We start from the raw sequence: 20,769 nt of genomic DNA on the forward strand, positions 1-20,769 counted from the left end.
CCGGTCGGTGCTACATCTATTGTCAAGTAGCAGTACTGATAGTTCCGCTACTCGATGCTAGATGCTAATAGTCTTTTTGGTACTAAAACTGATGTATGGAGTGAGCACTCTATGTATTTTTTTTCTCTATGGCCGCGCTTAGAATATAGGCGCAATCTACTATTTATTTTATTCTGTACTTTACATGACCAAAAGTTTATGAGCTTTAAAAAGTAGTTATTGCGGTAGATATATAGAACTATTTATGATAGGTTATTTACCATTTATGAGTGTGATCGGCTCAGTGATAAGCTACATACATTACCTACCTAATGTTTCACAGCTAAATGAGAAACAAGTTATATTACATTTTATAAATAATTTTACCAGTTAAATAATTTGAAAATAAAAGTTATTTAACAAAAAGAAAACAAGATTATTAACAAAATGGAAGTGTGCGAATTTCAGTGATATTAGTTTTATCAATTGCACTTTTACAACTCTTTATGTTTATGTAAAAGGTATGATTAATTTTAAACAAAATATAGATAAATTATAATTTTCCATTATTAGGTTGACTTTTTCTAATTAAAGCAATTTAACATAGTAGTTATTACTAACAAAATATTATAATGACAATAGAAAAAAATAATTAAAAACGCATCATCTCTAAAATCGATTTAAATATAGAGATGCCACGAATATTCGGCTACTATTCGGTATATATATATTTAAAATGTATTCTTGGAAAGTTGTTAAATACGAAGACCCTTTTTTGAACATTTGTTAATTACAAAATATTTTATTTTTATGATGAGTCTTATTTAATTGATCCTAACTATATTCAACAAAAAATAATATCTTAGCAAACGTTGTGCTTTGTTGGCCAACAGTTTTCATAATAATTGTGACTCAAAATGTTCGCATGTCATGCCGAATATTCGGCGCTTCGGCCGAGAGAAAGGCCGAATATTCGGTATTCGGTTATCGGCCAAAAACCATTATTCGAGGCATCTCTATTTAAATATTTTAAATATCCTAATAATAAAATAAAATATTTTTAAGAAAAAAAAATGTAATAAAATAATTGGAATACTTACGTTAAAATCAAGCCATAAACAAAAAGAAAACAAAAAATACTTCAAAACTATATCAGGCAACCAGAGATACATTATAAACTGAAATAAATATCGTACACCAAAGAAAGAATTTGGAATGGCTACCGCCGTGGCCGGGTGGTCTAGTGGTCAAGACGTTAGCCGCGTAAGCTGAAGAAGTGATCGATTCCCGCCTCGGCCATCGGTAGACTTGGTCACTTTTTCTTTGGTGTATGGTATCTATTTCAATTTAAAAAAATGTATATATAGTAGTGTGACTACTTAAAAAAAAACATTTCAAAAAAATATTCCATAAAATAAATTGATATGTTCCCTAGTTGCAGAGATAAATTAGATAAACTAGCTTTCCACACAGGTGTAACACGTTGGCTATCTCGGACAGAACTTGAAATGCGGGAACAGGAAACAATGCAGAGACAGGAACCTGCAACAATGGAGGCAAGTCGTAATTCGCTTTTATCTTCACGTTACAGGAAACGAGGTTTTCCTCAAAAAAGTTAGCCCACGAAGATCATTAGATAAGATATATATTGTTATTTTAATGGCTGGCGTATTTCTTAACAGTGCAGTTATAGATTTTATAACTGTTACTCTTGTTACAAACATTTTAAGACAAAAATATAAGTTTAATTAAGATAAATATTAGTAAGGTATGCTGGCCATCCTTCACATTGGGGCCTGGTTACACATTGACTAGTGTTTAGTGCGATAGTATAAAGTCGCATAACACTAATCAATGTGTGAACCGGCCCCAATGTGAAGGCCAGCTAATCTTCCCAGTTTTGACCTTACATACTACCAAGTACAATGTTTTTTTAGTGCAGAGTAATATCTTTTAGGTGCAGAAGATTCACCACTTCACTCACTTCAGAACTTTACTCACCTAGTAGGATCATAGGACGTGTCGAAAACCGGCACGTCGACTACATTCCACTCGTTGTTGTATACGCTGTAGCCGAATGACACCTGATCCTTCAAGGTCTCTGTGTCCAGGAGCTTCATCTGCTCCAAATGTGAGTGAAACTCGGGTATCACCGTCAGATTTATATGCATTATGTTTTCTGTGGACAAAGGGGAGGCAATTATGATAAGTTTTTCCGTTCTGAATTTTTTTTAACTATTTAGTGTATTTAATGGTACTTATTGCTAATTATCGCAAGCTAGAAGGCGTTCCCTGAATCGCGCTATCAATATTCTTGTGGAGAAATCTAGATTATTATATATTTACTTTCTAGTAAAAGATATAAATATAACGTAAGTTTAAAGCAGTGCAATTATATTATTTTGGGATCTAAATATATGATCAAATGTCTAAATAAGACGTGCCAATGGAATGGGAAAAAAAAATTGTTTCACAAATAATTTTTGTCCGGAAATAAGGGCACAAACAATATGGAAACTTTATCATGTTGGCCACAAATTAGGAACTAACTAATTCAAATTCTACGGAAGTCCCAAATTGCTCTGCGTCTACAAATTCTAGAACTGGCCACGGCAAGTTTCAAATTTTACACCAAATGTTTGTTAGTTTGACAACAGAGTTGGAATTTAAATTTAATTTTAACTGTAGATTATTTAGTGTACTGCATTTTAAATAAACTCTGGGTACGGAAAAAAATAGTGGGAAACAAGGCAACGCCTATTAATTGAAAATAAGTCTTAATAGTAGGTCCTTACCTATAAGATATCCAAGGGATACGTCGTCAGGAAACCTAACGTTATCACAAAAACTGATGAACCGCCCACCACTGGAAAGAAAGTTACGTGTTAAACATTTACCTTAAGCCCACGTCATGAGAAACGAATGTCAAGATAAATAATAACAAGTTTTGTATCAAGGTTCCGTATGTTGACGCCGCCTACTTATGTTTTAAACTCAGAGTCAATTAAAAGATAAAATATAATTTCAACATTTGTACAAATCTGTATTAAGTACACAAGTTTAAATCAGGCAAATTGCAACATAATATAAAATTATATACCTAATATGACACATAAATTGCAGGTCAAGCCGTACTTGGTTACAGTAAATTATAAACACGTAGCTCTGCTGTTATTGGATTGGAATGCAACGTGGTCAGAAACTTTAACAACCTTGGCATTCTGACATCGATTAATTATTTGCGGCAGCTTAGAATTTAATGTTTTACTATTCAAAACTGACATCATATCAATTTTCTGCTTTGTTGTATTATAGCCAATGGCCAAAGTAATAGCCCTTGGGCACGTTCAAGCGTACTACACGACAGAGATGAAAGTAATCGTGTAAAGTCCTTGCTACACGCTTGCTTGGCTTGAATGTCCGGCAGTTGTACGACCACTTGACTGTCCGAGAACACTAGAGTATCACAAAAGAGTATCGACTAATAACAATAGGACTTTATTTTACCAATCGGCAAATTTTAATAAGCTATAACTTAACCAATAAACGTAAAAATAGAAAGCAGGCAGATATGGATTTATAATTTTTTGATTACTGGCCATACGGAACTAGGTAATGTCACTATAATTTGCACTTCATAACAACCAAACCTCACAATTGTCATTTTAGCAATCGTTTCGTTTTAGCAATTTTAATAGGTAACATTATTAAACATACAGAATGTGAACAAGGTTGTCAAAGTATGAAATTTAAACCTCAAATTGATTCTTTTTAATAAAATAATATTTTTTAAATCTACTCAGTGCAATTTAGCTTCATCATGTTGCGGAACACATTTTCACATATTTTGACTTTAAAATTATAGACAAATTGTGGCTGTCAAATCCCATTGTATTCTGATAATGCGTGGCGTGACATTGCAAAACGCTTTGTATTCCTCTTTAAATAATGTTGCTTACTGACTTAATTTGTTCATGGTAATGGATTTTTGCACAAAACTTTACTTCACCATTATGTTATTTTATTTACTGAGGGGTTGTCACGATCTTCTAATACGATTCGAATTATGAGCCTAAATTAGACTATAAAATGAGTGAATTGCATTTTTATGAACGCGGCAACGATCATGTAAACAAAGAAGGTACATTTATTGACTCACCTCGCAAAAGGTAACATTTTTAAAGCCAAACTTCGGCTCAAGCATACTCCAGCACCGCCCGTGCCGAACCAAAAAGAATATTTTAACTGGAACAAATATTTATTGTTAGTTTTACTATCAATCAGTAATTTACAATATAAAAAAAAACATTGTTACTTCAACTTCTAAAAACTAACAAAAAACTAGTGTGTTAATTCAACAGTAGGTACACTTCCTTATGATACCTACAGATAAGTATTTGGATATGTAGGTAAGGTCAATACGGGTAAATGTGTCTGCGGGATAAGTGTGGCTGAGCATCACAATGGGGCTTATTTAAACATTGATTAATGTTTATTGTTAATTCATACATTTTGCTACTTACCTCGCAGCCGTACGTAACCGTATTAACTTACCTATTTAATTTGCGACTACTAGCGACCCGCCCCGGCTTCGCACGGGTTACACAAAACGTTAAAAAATTATATACTTAAACCTTCCTCAATAATCACTCTATTGATAGTAGTTTTTGAATTTGTCGCGAACGTACATACACAAAAACAGACAGACGCGGCGGAGGACTTTGTTTTATAAAGTGTTGTGATAGGGATAACAGTAGGTATATTAATTGAAAACAATACACAATTTAAAAACAGTATGCTAACTTCTAAACTGCCAACCTTCATTTTTTTGCTCTTCTTCGACTTCTGATAGATCCGCACTGGCTTGTAGACCGAGGTCCGGCCGAGGTACCAGTCCTCTTTGTAGTCGTACCTTTGAAGGACTTCGACTAGGCGTGGTACGTTCACGTAGTTGTCGTCGTCGAAGTGGCAGAACCATCTGCAACAATAATTATTTGTTACGGCAAAGGAAAAAAATGGGAATAGTTCGTACATTCGAGTTCATAAAGATCTTTACACAACAATTTTCCAATAATATATTTACCCATCCTTAATATTTTCAGTGTCTTAGAGGCGTATGCACACATACCTATAGGTCTATTTGGAACGTTGGCTTGTAAATATGTTCTTGAACTCGACTGTAGATTACATTCAGTACAAAGTTTACCATTTTTAGGGTTCCGTAGCCAAATGGCAAAAAACGGAACACTTATAGATTCGTCATGTCTGTCTGTCTGTCCGTCTGTCTGTCCGTCCGTATGTCACAGCCACTTTTCTCCGAAACTATAAGAACTATACTGTTGAAACTTGGTAAGTAGATGTATTCTGTGAACCGCATTAAGATTTTCACACAAAAATAGAAAAAAAAACAACAAATTTTTGGGGTTCGAACTGAAACTCAAAATATTTTTTTTCATCAAACCCATACGTGTGGGGTATCTATGGATAGGTCTTCAAAAATGATATTGAGGTTTCTAATATCATTTTTTTCTAAACTGAATAGTTTGCGCAAGAGACACTTCCAAAGTGGTAAAATGTGTGTCCCCCCCCCCTGTAACTTCTAAAATAAGAGAATGATAAAACTAAAAAAAAATATGATGTACATTACCATGTAAACTTCCACCAAAAAATTGGTTTGAACGAGATCTAGTAAGTAGTTTTTTTTTATACGTCATAAATCGCCTAAATACGGAACCCTTCATGGGCGAGTCCGACTCGCACTTGGCCGCTTTTTATTATTTTATCAAGTACCTACCTATTCTTTGGTTTTGTTATGGTGTCTTTTTATGTAAAAAGGCAATTAGCCTTGTACATTAGCCATATTTGTTTGTTGAAACCACAATACATATAAAGTTTGTATACTTATTCAAGATTAACCAGTCGGGTTTTTTGTATGATTTATCTATTTACCTAATATTTATTGCACATATGAAAATACATTCGTACAAAAGGCAGAATTATTATGAGAATTGTAACGCAGCATTCAGTATAAGTACATAGGGAACTTTAACGACTAGCTTAAGCCACTCTAGGACAAATAGACTAGACCTGTCGGCTTACTTGATTCTATACTTATACGGCGCCCATACCAATTTACTAACACTAAAAATAACATCAAGTCTCACAAGTACTTAATTGTGATTACGATATAAAAGGCTATAGGGTTCTGGGATACAATTCTGCTAACCTTGAATGGTGCCTTTAGGTTCTATAGTTTTAGAATGTCATAAGTGACGTAAGTTTGCAATTGAAATAAGCGTTTTTGTGTAAGCGTGGCAGAATTGCGTCCAGTGTGTGTAATTAGTGCGGTATAATTTAGTGGCATTACGCCGACGCAAATAACAGGAGCTGCGCTGGCGCAGCCGCAGTACTCAGATTACACACACACAGACAGTAAGGCATTAGTAATAACTCAAAAAAGGTCATCAAATCCATTTTTGTTTTTTTGTAAATAGGATCACTTGAGATGAAATAAAAGATTAGTAAGATAGAATCTGCTCGGAAAAAGAAGAATCGTGGAATACAAGGGAACCAATACATTTTATATGACATGACTCTTCTCTTTCCACACATACTCTACCTAATGGGTACTTATATACATAGTTCATAGTTTTAACAAACAGAAACTTTTATAAGGGTGTAACAAGAATTAAATTAAATCAATTGATTTAGATAAACAGCTTACCTATAATTTTATTATAATTATTGGAGTGTTTTATTTATTTTTTAACATAAAGGCACAGAATGAACTCAAACTGCGAAGGAACAATATTTTAAAACTGTTAAATTCTGTGCACTGTTACCATGCGAGACCACATGATTGCAAGGCGTACGACAAACGGCTTTGCCGCTATCTTTATAATCACGATCAGGTTTCTTGTACATTGATTACTTTGTTAATACACAACCTTTCTAAATCACCGCATGGAAAAGGCAACCTTGCTCCTTACTAATAGGGTTAATATTCCAAAATAAGGAAAAATAGAGATACGAGTTTGAAAAAATAATATGTTTCGATCGAACTGGTTGCAGTGGTTGAACCGATGAAGCATAAACGGCGAGACAGATGTTTAACGAAAGGAGACACATTATTAAAGATCATTCATTTTGTTCGTTCTGTCAATTTAATATGAAAAGTGAGTGTTTGTAAAGTTACTGTCATAAAATGTACCTACCTACCTATTTCATTCACCCGATTGTTCCAGGAATAGTTATTTTCGATACAAGTACAAGCGAAAAAGAGGAAATTCGAAACGAGTGGCGATAAATTAAAACACGACCGAAGGGAGTGTTTTAAATCGACACGAGTGTGTAAGTGTATCGAACAACGTTTTACAGTAGGTACAGGCACTTTAAAGTTTCGAGATACGCACGAAAAGTGCTATTTTACGCACGAGTGCGGAAAAGTAGCCCTATATGTACTGTAAATATTATTTATATTTCGGGCTGTGTTAATTATCGATCGATTTTTAAAATGGAGGATGTTATCAATTTAAAAACCTATTTATATTGCGCGAAAATTCAGATATTGCTAAAGGATTATGAAAGTTTTTATTCATTTTAAAGTAATTTATAAGAAAAGCCTACCCGATTTTAGGTATTATAATAACTAACTTAGTCCTGCCTACGTAGCGTTCATGTACGGTATATATTTACGCATGAATATTGAATCTAAGCGAAACTCCAGTTAAAGTCAAAGCGGAGGCCGTAAATGCCGGGGGAGATTAGGTGTCGGACAAGCGATCCTACGGCCAGGCAAGGCACGTTTAAGTGGCCAAACACGGAACTAAAGGCGAGGAACAGAATTAATTGATTGACAGATGGTGAAATACTAAGGTTAGAACAATCAGTTATTATGAATAGTTTGAAATTTATATTATTCTGGCTCCACGAGTAAGTTATAGATGGCGTTATTTATAAACGCCTGTCAAGTCTAACAAGCTCTTTATAATTGCTTGTTCTTATTCGTCATTTTGACATTTGTATTTGTTAGAAAGGGACAAAATTTAACAGAAGTTTGCTAAGTTTTATGAATAAGGGGGTCAGAGTTAAGTCAATTATGAATGGGCAATAACATAAATTCTTATCGACTTATGGGTATCCGAGGTTCATAAAGCAGGCAATGGATAAACATATTTTTTTACCTTATAATTAAAAAAAAAAAAACAAATTAAAAAAGAACTTCTTCACTACTCATTTCACACACGTCAGTTATTTCAATTAACTACATAAATTTTAAGTAACTAACTAAAATAAGATAAATAATACATAACGTACGCGAACTGGCAATGTCCATTTATTTCTTAATTAAAATTTATAATTCTGACTGAAGCATTAATTTTAGACACTTAAAAAATAGATTTAATGAGTACGAGAAAAAAACATCTGCCTTCAAGTAAACCCGTAAAACCATCTAGATATTCCAGATATATTTAGCTCGCTGTTCAAGGCACATAATCCTATTACACCAGCCACCTGGGTCCAATAAAACCGGCCAAGTGCGAGTCGGACTCGCGCACGGAGGGTTCCGTACGATCAACAAAAAATAGAGCAAAACAAGCAAAAAAACGGTCACCCATCCAAGTACTGACCCCGCCCGACGTTGCTTAACTTCGGTCAAAAATCCCGTTTGTTGTATGGGAGCCCCACTTAAATCTTTATTTTATTCTGTTTTTAGTATTTGTTGTTATAGCGGCAACAGAAATACATCATCTTTGAAAATTTCAACTGTCTAGCTATCACGGTTCGTGAGATACAGCCTGGTGACAGACGGACGGACGGACGGACGGACAGCGGAGTCATAGTAATAGGGTCCCGTTTTTACCCTTTGGGTACGGAACCCTAAAAAGATCGTTCTGCGCCAACTAGTGGCCATTCTTAAGAGGAAAGTGGATACCGCTTTTCATATAAACGTAGTCCCTATATTCTCTGATTATTGACATTTAAATGCAAAATAAACCTTTTTAAATCAAACAGATACCTACGTCTACAAACCAATTTGATGGAAAATATTTTTACAAAATTTGATGTATATTAACCATAGCTTTGCCTCTTCATTTGACATTTATCAATTTTTAAATTATTATTATAGTTTGGAGCAGAAAATAAATACGAACATATTTATTTTAAATCTTGACTAAATTGTAACAACATCTAGCGAAGAGGCATAACTATGGTTAATTAGTTAACATCAAATCGTGTTTTTAAAATACTTCATCTTAAAATCCTGAGAGGAAAATGGGGACGACGTTTGTATGGACGGTCGTCCACTTTCTTAAATCCTGCCGCGATCCGCACGAGAGCAAATGGCACCGGGATTTCTTAAAATATCCTAAAATGCCATTATGGGTTTACTGGGGTTTATGAGGTCTTAAATTTGATCGTTAGGGTTACACGGTAGCTTTTGATGGCTTACCCAATTTTATAGCTTTGGGGACGTTACACAGTTACAATAATTAATTCATACTTCTTAGCTAACAATTTATAACAATGTAATTATTCTGTCTGTGACATTTGTAATTTTTGTTATAATAAACAGTTCAAATTTATCATTTTTTAATGTGCATACGTTTACAATTTGAAAGTTAACTATAGGACTAATCCATAAGTGACTTTAATTTTAACACTCGGAGTAAAAAGAGAGAAAAGCTGTCAAGGGTTCGAAACGTCGGGATGTAAATAGATAGGTAGATACATTTAATATACGCGATATAATCCGTTTTAATTATATATTATTTCATAAGGAACAGTCGCGGTAACCGAAGACAATAAAAAAGAGTTGTTTAACGAAGTGTCGCTCTCAAACTATTAAACCGATTTTTTCGTGGTTATTTTAAACAGAACTATGTTTGTCAAAAAATTGGTATGTACTTAGCTATGTTTGGTGAAAAATGTGTTATAGGTATATTTTTTATTTGCATTATGCATCTGCAGAAAAAAAAAAACAAAATACTATGTCAAAATACTGAAAAAAAAATGAAATGAGTACCTATTAGCCAAGTCCCCAACATATATAAATTGAAATCTATTTAACTAAGTACTGATTTCATCGGTTTAATATGAACTAAAAACCCAGTTTGTGACTTTTGCGGAAAAACAAACCCAATAAAAATACCCGTCGCCGCTGTGTCAACGCGTGAAAATTATTGTGAGCCCAAAATAATATTGGACTTGCTCTCCAAAAACCATTAACGTTTGTTGTGTGTTTGAACACTGAGGTTCGAGATGAGACCGCGGATTAATGTTTGAACCATCATAGGTAAAAAGCCTTGGATGGTGGTCACTAAACAAATTTTGGAGACACCGATGGTGTAATAAGATGTCCATTAAGATCCTTTGATATTTAAGTTGACTCGGCAGGCGTTTGACGATGTTTAAAAAGCGAGAGTGATTTAAATATTCTTGATTATACGATGGATGACGAAAATATTTGAGCACAAAAAATATTTTTTGGCGATTCACAAATTACTACACACAAAGGCATTATAAATTTTTGTTTCGATTTACGTTAAACACTTCAAAATTAGAGAGATCAAAAAAGATTTTGTTTTTTTTTTTATAAATCAAACAAAACAAACAAATTATTTACTTTAAAAGCTTTAAGTGCTTATTTTTATTCTGATTTCTCTACACATTTGCTGTCGATAACCTAATGCGGGGTCTGTGCATACGAAAGTGACTAAGACTCATCAAACGTTCATTATACCTTACAAACAAAACGGAAACCCAATATTTACCCGCACAGCTTCTAAAAACAGAAGTTAAGAGCGTCTTGTTTTTAATAAAAACAAAAACGATCTCCATGGGTATTATGTGTACGCAGTGCAAACCACCATGATATTTAAGCTAGCCAAAGTTTGTTGAGATAACGAGAAATGATTTCAAAATTAATTGCAGCGATAGTAACTTAATATGAAATTCAATTTGCGAATGAGATCGGTGGGGTGTGTAATTTGCTCTAACCGGGTTTTGTTTGTTGCATTCAATTTTACACCATCCGTATAGCTTCATAGTATCAACGGTTGATCGGGCTATAAGATCTATAGACGCATATCGAGACGATCTATAGATCTATATGACATTATTGTTAAAAAACAATACACTCCTTTTTTGGGGCAGTCGTGTAAAAAAGTGGCCTGGGGAGCGATTATTGAATTTTGATCGCTCGATTTCGCCACTCAAAAATTGGTGGAAAGCGGCGGAGCTTAGGTAGCGGCCCACAAAATACACCTAGGTACGTTCCCAGTTTCAAAGCGACTTAAAAGTATCATTACTGTTGGTTTAAAACTCTTTGTTTCATATCAGAACAATAAAAAATCATGAACTATGAATATAGTGTAGTGTGCTTTTCTCATTAATCTCACGACAGGCCCCGCCTTTTTTTAAATAACCCTCAATTTCCGTTTGATCCAGATTGACGTACACGCAATTTTATTTATAAGCTTGTAAAGCTAATTGCAGGCATTGGTATAATTATACAGATTAATAGTGTCAGTATGTGAGATTCTACTTTGATTGCATTATAATTGCTCGGTTGTATTGGATGAGTGATGTGCTGTATTGATGTCTGAGGGCCTACCGCGAACCACGTTCGACGTGTTACCTCCCTGTCACACTTACGTACGAATTTACAAGTGCGACAGAGAGGCAACACGTCGAACGTGGTTCGCGGTAGGCGCTCTGGTCTCATTGGTGTTGACGTCATTCATGTTTTTTTTTCTAAATTGTAGTCTTTGAGTGTATGACAATTCTCGATATTAATGTTCTGGCGCAACATAAGACATTTTGCTTCTTTTAAATTTTCTATGATTTCTATAGTTTCGAATCGGAAAAAAGATCTATTCTCTTCATCAGAAACACACTTACGATTTATTCTTATTGAGTCTTTGCATAATTACCTGTTGTTAAAAAGCGCACGCTTCTTTAACATCCCAACGTCCTGTCAAATAAAGAAAGTGTCGCAAAGCAGAAGTATTTTTGTAGAATGAAATGATTACTCACTTTTTATTACTTTCTAAATAGCGATCGTATTCAACTGCCATTTTGCAGCAAAGTGCATTTCTTGAGTGAGTTGGAGAACATTTGGTGTTCACCATGTGGCCATCTGTCAACAAAATAATTTGCTTTAGCATATGATATTTAGATATTCAGAGACATTTAATTTTAAAACTTTCTCGTTTTGAACACATGTTTAATCACACGTACAATCGGCTCCATGACCATGACCAGCGAAACCTGTGACGAAACGTCAGTAAATAAAGGTAACAAAATAAATTCGCATTAGACCTGATTGTAAATGTTATTTAATATGCATTGAATTTTTAACTAAAACATAATAAAATTAACAAATAAGTAGGTAAGAAACAATGTTTAGTAGGTACGTACCTATTCATAATAAAAAATGTGAATGCCGATCAAAATTAAATTATAAATTTTTGTGAGATACAAACTTACTTGTTTGGATTTGATGAGCTTGATTATCTCTGTCGGTGAAAAACCATGTCTGCAACAACAATGACACGCAGTTTAATAACATAATTATATTTGGGAATTTATCACAATCATCAAATGTCACTTCACTTCGCTTGCCCCCTCTTCAAACTCGGGTAAATCCATTCGACCCTCTCAGAAAATATCTACCCTATTACCTTTTCGTAATACCAAAATCGCAATATCTGATAAATGGATTTACCCGAGTTTGAAGTTAAGCGACTCATATAGGTAATAGTTATGTGTCGAAGTAGGACACAAGGACGAGATTTGCTTGTATCTTTATATTACGAATGTAACCTGTCAAGGATTCCTTATAGCAAGCGACAAAGTGGGACGTTTTGCCGCCGCGGACACATATATTATATAGCTACTTGTCTATAGGGGAGATGTGGGTATAATGATCCCCTTAAGGGAGAAACTTTACTGTGTTCACAGTTGGAGACAAAAACACAAGATTTAGGTCTTTATGAATAGTCCATTTACTTAACTAAGTAACTGCATACTTATTTCTCATGTTTTTTATATATTTAAATAATTATGTTATGTTTTCTAAAGGTTTAGTAAAGGATCATTTTATGAGGTATGTATAAAACGATCCCTAGGGTAGAGTTAAAATAATCACAGATGATTCCTTTGTAATATCAAGATTTCTTCGTCTTAATCATTTAAGTCAGTCGATTCCAGCGTTTCTTTATTTTCAGAAGATGAGTGCTATTTTTTCTTTTTTGGCCTTCTTTTTAGAGGGCACAGATTTTGCTTGCTATTTTAAAAGGCAATCCATAATTTAATCGCATAGAGCCCTTAGCATTTCTTCCTAAGGTTGATTTTCGGAAGTAAGTGGCTTTGCGCACATAAATTCGCGACATGATGTTATGGCCTGTACAGGAAATGCTCATAGTAAATTACTTAGGGGGTAAAATTATTCCAGGGATCATTTTACGCCTACGAAATGGGATCATTTGACCTCAAACACCAAATTTTAAATATCGACAAAAATATAACTTTCAAATTCAACCTGCTTCAGTATAAATATCCTTATAGTATAGATAAACATCATTAAGATCCGACAGTGAAAACACAAATATAGGTGCGTTTTATTTAATAAATAGTAACTTGGTCGACTTTTCGGGATCTAGACGATTTCGTTATTATACAGGGTGCTTCCTGTAACAGGAGCAATAAATTAAACTGTAGGAATTGTAGGATGTACTCCTCAAACTGACCAACATTTGTTCAGCAACTTTTAAAAACAACTCATGTTTTGATTTTTATTACACTTTTAAGTTTATTCTAAGACGCAATGTATTGCAAATTTTGTTATGTTTAAAGCGTGACAAGCAACGTCAAACACACTGACGACGAAATTACCTAGCCTTACGCCGCCGGTAAGACGTTCCTGTTACCGACTTGGTCGACATCCGCATGAGCTCCGCATCGATTTTATGCGGATGCGGATGCAGATGCGGATGTTGAAAATAATGCGGATGTTCCGCGGATGCGGATGCGGATGCGAATATCCGCAACATCCCTGGTACGGTTAATGACGTTAATGTCCAAATAAACGTTTTTAGTAAAGTAAAATGTGTACAAGATACATTCGGTTAGTTTAAGTACAAAAACGAATGTTATCTTAAACATAAATTGTATAATTGCCTAGTAACAGAAGCGCATACAATATGATTAATTACTCAAAATTGTCACGCTTTTAACTAATTAACGTATAACAACGTATTTATATATGCCTAGTGTGAACAATTCCATGGCAATTAAAGTAACTGAACGGCGAATAATGCAAATTTATTATGTTTTGTATTTTAATATTTTATGACTTGGAAAAAAATAAATCAAGCAATTATCTTGAGGCAATAAATATATGTACCTTTGTATTTCAAAATTGACACGGATTGACGAACCTAAAAACAGGAAACAATTTTAGTCTGATATATTTGTTTTAAAAATATTCATGACTTGAAAGTATTTTCGCAGAGATATAAAATACAAGTTACTTACCTATGCAAAATGTAAGCGGATTGTGGCTTAAACTGGTGATTTATTGTGACACTGATAAGATTTACACATGGGGCAGATGTTTACGGAAATATGACTTTAGATGGATGTGCACTGCAAAAAAAATCGTATGTTTTGTCGCTTTTATTTATGAACAACATATATTATTATTAGCGATATATATTTAGTCATTGCTAGTTTTTTTCGTTTTGGAAGGATATTTTCAAAGACCACAATAGTGATTCGTTTTACGAGGGTGCAAAGTTGTTGTTTAACCCAGCGTGCTAATATTCATACCCGAGCAAGTGAAATAAAATTCTTAAATTAGAGTCTTGAGCCTTGCGAGGGTTTCAATGCACGAGGGTTAAACAAACTTTGTTACCGAGATTTATCACCACACCAACGAAACCCCATCCACATAGGAAAAACTTAAAATTTCAATCATCAACTTACTTTGTAACTCTTTTGTAGAAAATGCAACTTACTTATCAGTTTTGAAGAATAAGTAGCCTTTACGAGCTGGTGTGGTGAAAATATATGTACCAAGTACAAACAATGTTGGTGGTTTAAAGAGCACTTTCTGTGTTATCTTATTTACGGTCGCATTAAAACATGAAAACTAAAAATCCCTACTCCTAAAAAACTAAATGAATTTCCCTTTGTTAACACTTTGCTTTTACTTTGTTTTGAACAATAACACTACAACATAGGTAAATGTGTACTGCCAAACGTAGTTAATAATAACTACAAGTAATTTATTGGTATCTTCCAGTGAAAATAACTCTCTAAATTCTGCTAATAGCATTAGACACACACCGGTTAGCTCACGACATGTTTGCCAAGGTGGTGTACCATCGCCCTCACTGTTAACCGACAGTTCGTAAACCTTATTACAAAAGGCATAAGGTCCATCGATGGATGAAGAGTGTTACTATTTGTACATGATAAAGGTTATCAAAGGTCATAGACTAGGAATCCTCTAGACGGAGTTTAGAGCAATTATTTCATGAAACCGATGCTGCCAAAAATACTGGGGTGCGGGGGACGAGGTGAGCGAGTCCCGTGTCGTGATTGGTCCGTTCAAAGACACGGACATCACACAAAGCCACTTTGACTCGAAGATGGAGTAAAACTACAGTATATTTATGGCAGAGGGGGTAGCGCTACTATGCTCGGTCTAGAGGATGTCTTGTCTGTGGATAAAGGTTACCAAAGGTTTACTCCAGGTGGTCAATGATCTTCAGAAAACAATGTTGGTGATTTAGTTACAGCTGTGTTGGATTCGTATGTTCTTGATAAGTAATCTTGATTCATTTCTGCGAACGTTTCGCCCACCTTTACAGTAGTAGGGTCATATTTTTCGAGTCTGGGTCAGGTATGTCTATTTTAAGGGGTCATCCATTAATTACGTCACACGAATTTCTAGGTTTTTTGACCCCTCCCCCCTCCTTGTCACACTTGATCACATTTGGCAAACCCACTACTAAACCCTAGTGTGACGTCACATTTTCGTCGAATTAAATCGAATTAAGTAAGTACCTAAGTATTATTAATATTTTATCAAAATATTTTTGACGATATAAATATTAGTACCTAATTTTATAACCCAAAACTGCTTAGGAAAGAAAATTAAACGAATAAAAACGATTATCGTTTTAAAACCTTGTTATTTAAATGTACAGCGAATAAAATAATTTAAATAAATTTTCGGTTACTGATGAAGTTAAAGTGACGTCACAAAGTTTGTGTCTCCCCCCCTCCCCCATGTCACAATATGTCACATTTTCTTGAACCCCCTCCCTCCCCCTAAACGTGTGATGTAATTAATGGATGACCCCTAATATGTGTGAGCTCGTTAGATTAAGATTAAGATAGACAAGATTATTTACTTACTTACCTTTTGTAATAAATAAAAAATAAAATAAAAAGCCTTTTTATTCCGTAACCAGTTATTACAAATTTGTAATAAGATTTAAGGTTTACTGTCAGTTAACAGTTTGGACAATGGTACCTGCTATGAATACCACTCCCAGTTTAAAAATTGTTTAGGTTAGTTTAGGGAATATTTTGCGGTCCTATTTATATGCAATTTTCTCTAGTTCAACGACAGACATACTCAAATTATTTATAACTCCGTGTCAGTGACACTTTTAAATTAAAAATACTTTTCCGCAAGAAGACAAAACAATCGCAATGACTTTAGGGGACTTTGTCGTTTCGAATGCTTTGAGAATAACTAATTAATTTTTAATGAGTTTTTACTTGAGATCTTTAAATGAGAGTTTCTTTGAACTATTAATTTTGTTAGCTAATTACGCTAAGCACTGTTAAAAGTTTAGTTTAATTCTTTAAATGAACGTTTAAGGATAGAAATGTAGGTATCATTTTTTGTCATGATATAAAAATCATAAGATTATACGTCACTTATATTATATTTAGGTGTTACAAAGGAAAACTATGTAAGTATCGCATCCAATTAAAACATAGCCAAGTTCTATAATCTCAAAGCATTGCCAGTAGTCAACATTACACTTTTACCAATATATATTGGAACTATTGTATTGTTACTATTAATCTATGTACATTAAAAAACTTACCTATGCAAAGTATCAATGGCTGTCATTCGAAAATAGGTGTTTCTACCTTAACATTAGGTCCTTATTAGTTATCATGAGGTCATGAGTGTAAACTTGTTAACAAAATACCCGTCTCAGTAACATATAATATAACACGAGATAAACATCAGTTCTCAGAACTTGGCTAAGGTGCGTGCTACAATTTCAAAATAACGCAGATAACCTAAAGAAACACGATAGCCGGAAACATTTCGACGTCCGTCGGCAAACAGCTAAGCGCTGTTGTCATTACCTGGGTGGATTGTGAGCGTAGACTAGGAATCCTCTAGACGGAGTTTAGAGCAATTATTTCATGAAACCGATGCTGCCAAAAATACGCGGGTGCGGGGGTGACGAGGTGAGCGAATCCCGTGCCGTGATTGGTCCGTTCAAAGACGCGGACCAATCACGGCACGGGATTGATTCGAATATGGAGTAAAACTACCTACCCGTTACTATGCTCAATCTAGAGGATGTCTTGTCTGTGGTTGTGAGTTTTATACTTATAGATGTGTATTGCCGAGACTAGTGAGACTCGATACCTGGGAACTATCAAACGTTCAATGTACCTATAACAAATGTTCCTTTTACGTTAATATGCTAAAATGTTAGAAATGCTAACTGAATTTACAGAGATAGTAGTGTATCGCTGCTACATACAAATCATGGTGAATTTATGGACTGTAAATACGTTTAGATACTTATGCAGAAATAATTCCAGAACGGTTGAAACTGTTTTTTATTTTTTACTTACGTATAACCTTTCGTTAGACGGAATTATGATTCTGTAGGTACCTATCTCTATCTAATAATTGGCCTAGTAATGGTTAACAATACAAACTGAATCAATACTGCTGTTCCATACCTACATATTTTTTTAATAAATTATATAGGTATGTAACTTTTAATACAATTGATAAATTTACCCATCAGAAATCCAATTATTGGGGCCTTTAATTAAACAATAAGAACTCGATTGAAAGCAATCCGACGACGGTACAGTTAGCAACAAAACATAATGTAAAACAGTTTCTAAACGAGAACACGATTCGAAATGCGATCGGCCACGAGCTTTCGATACAAAAGGGCTAATGTAACATCACAATCGGGTCACGTGGCCGGCGCGCGCCTTGGCCACGCGCGGGCGCAGCGCCCGCACAATTGACAATATATAATGCTGGTCCTTCGAGCCGGATTAACGGTCGATTATGCACGTTCCATACAGGAAATGCAAGTTGAAAGAGGGCACGACTGAATCTGGACCGTTCTCTATTGTTTGTTATATCCACGATCATAACACAACAACATAGACAATATTTCGCTTCGGGAATTCCCAAATCACATGCTATACTCGGCCTGAGTGATAAATGGAATCACCAAAAATGTTTGCATAATAATGTTGTGTCGGTCCTGTACATGCTCATGGAATAATAATGTGTTGGAAATTCAAACGAGTTTATTATAAGAGCTGGTGCTTTTCAGCTTGTTTAAGATTCATTGCGTATCCATGCTGAGAGAAGAAGATTAAGTCGTTGTTTTATAAGCAATTCCGATGGAAATGGCAATATTGACCTGGTGAAGACACTGCCTGCTGCGATCTTTCTAGTGCATTTATCACCCTAGTATTGAAAGTTAACTCTGCGGGTTGTCTAATCTATTTCATTAAATAAATCTAATCTAATCTGTCTTTTTATTGCTACATATTATGTTATGTTACCTCCTAGGTACTGAACGAAAGTGTTCATAAATATTGGTATAGTTTGCATAGTTTTGCCAAAAGCTATCAGTAACTGCAAATATGTATAGCTATACCAATTATACAATAAAAAATGTTACGTTTAACATAATTTTCTACCAAGGAAAATTATTTCATACTCATTCTAATCGTTTTTCTTAAGGTCGGTGAAAAATAAAAAAAAACTTTCTTTTTTTTTAATAAGTATCGTTAAGCAGTGTTGTTACAGTTATATGAATTTGAAGTAATTGGTAATTTATTGTTACAAGGTAATTGAATGTCACATACTAATTTTAATATGTATTGCCATGTTTTATATTCTGCTACAATCATATCAGACTTGTTAAAAACAAAAATCCCAAACTACTCAAGGATCAATTGTCTGGAAGACCGATTTTCAATGAAAAACTGCCACTCTTATAAATTAAGTTAATCATTGTTTTTCACTTCTAAACAGACAACAAAACAATCAAGAAAATATGAATAGTGGTATATGTACTGTGTTGTTGACAATAGCCAGTGCAAAATAGTTATTTTCGATACAAGTGCGAAAAAGAGGAAATTCGAAACGAGTGGCGATAAATTTAAAACACGACCGAAGGGAGTGTTTTAAATCGACACGAGTTGCGAATTACCTATTCGCACGTGTATCGAACAACGTTTTACAGTAGGTACATATGACACTTTAAAGTTTCGACTTTCGACATACGCACGAAAAGTGCTATTTTACGCACTAGTACGGAAAAGTAGCCCCATATGTACTGTAAAAATATTTTTTGCCTCGCTCAGTAGGTATATATCTACATACAAATTCTTCCACTGCAACTTCGGAACGGTAATTAAGATGCTGGCGGATGATAGCTCTTGTAAAAATAAATATTGTTGACCACTAACAAGGTACGAGTAGGTACCTACTCACTTTATCTCATTTGAATAATCTTGTTGGTTAACTTGTTTTGACATCTTTATAAGAACTTTGCCGGGATACCTGACAGTTGTCTTAAACAAACAAGTTTGTCATTCGGCCTGACGTCTATCTTGAACACTTAACTAATTAAACGGAAAAATACAAAATGTTTACCTGGTTTTTTGCCAATTGAAACCATGTCTTCAATATTACGGGCAGTCTTGTATTTTCATAATATTTTGTAGTTTTAACACTTATAAACAAATCGTCCAATGTTATCTTTTTTGCCGTATCACTGTCATTAACACTAGATTTAGTCACTGAGTCTATCAAGTCACTACTACTACTGGGTACTATCTGGGTCAGGTCTTGCACTTGCACTCGAGGTTCTTGGAAGTTGGAAACACCGCCCTGGTACACCAACAGGGTGCAGTACAAGAAAGCGATGATCGCGGCAACTTTAATCAGCTTGCGGCTCGCCATGCCCAAGCGGAATGACGCCAAAGCGCTCATGAGCTTCAAAAAGCTTCGCCGTCTCGTCACTCATCTGTTGGACTTTATTTACCTAAATGTTATTGATAAACAGCACGCAAGGAAAAAGCTGTGGTGCCGAGTCAAAGAACGGTTACAAACTAATAAAAATGTAGCACAGGGCTTCGAACATGCCCGCGCCTCCGCGCAGCCGCCCCACCACGTGGTGCGAGCGAGAGATCGGATGTGCGGCGCCGCTTGGGGCTGAACTACCTGCGCGCGCGCCGGCCGACCTCCTGTTCCCATCTCTTTCCGTACACTCCGGTAGAAAACCAGTATCAGTGTGACCTCGAGATCCACAATTACTGAGGGTAATCAGTAATCATACTATCCTGGTTTGATTGAGGCATGTGCTAGTAAGTGATGGGATTAGCAACCCTTGCACCGCCGGCAGCTACTCCTGTGTCAATGGCTGGAGTAATTGACGCCTATAATATCGACAACTTTGAACCTTGCTCGTACTC

At 34.9% G+C, this 20,769-nt stretch overlaps 1 protein-coding gene across 1 annotated transcript; it reads right to left on the reverse strand.

Annotated features, from left to right (window-relative positions):
- Positions 1-1,076: 1,076 nt before the first annotated feature.
- On the reverse strand, positions 1,077-20,673 carry LOC134648954 (fringe glycosyltransferase). Its single transcript, XM_063503622.1, has 9 exons — positions 19,949-20,673; positions 12,472-12,520; positions 12,019-12,121; positions 4,798-4,957; positions 4,139-4,224; positions 2,775-2,845; positions 1,981-2,158; positions 1,418-1,521; positions 1,077-1,140 (listed from the first exon to the last, which is right to left on the reverse strand). Exons 1-8 carry the CDS (start codon positions 20,285-20,287, stop codon positions 1,467-1,469), a joined length of 1,041 nt encoding a protein of 346 aa, XP_063359692.1. The 5' UTR covers positions 20,288-20,673; the 3' UTR covers positions 1,077-1,140; positions 1,418-1,466.
- Between the last annotated feature and the right edge of the window lie 96 nt (positions 20,674-20,769).

The sequence above is a fragment of the Cydia amplana genome, chromosome 6 (genome assembly GCF_948474715.1).
Source record: "Cydia amplana chromosome 6, ilCydAmpl1.1, whole genome shotgun sequence".
In the NCBI taxonomy this organism is placed as follows: domain Eukaryota; kingdom Metazoa; phylum Arthropoda; class Insecta; order Lepidoptera; family Tortricidae; genus Cydia; species Cydia amplana.

Coding starts and splice junctions, on each gene's coding strand:
- LOC134648954 (XM_063503622.1), bottom strand. CDS start 20,287: ATGAGCGCTTTGGCGTCATTCCGCTTGGGCATGGCGAGCCGCAAGCTG. Junction 2,846..4,138: donor AAAATGTTACCTTTTGCGAG/GTGAGTCAATAA, acceptor CTTTCTTTCCAG/TGGTGGGCGGTTCATCAGTT. Junction 2,159..2,774: donor ATCCCTTGGATATCTTATAG/GTAAGGACCTAC, acceptor CTTTGTCCACAG/AAAACATAATGCATATAAAT.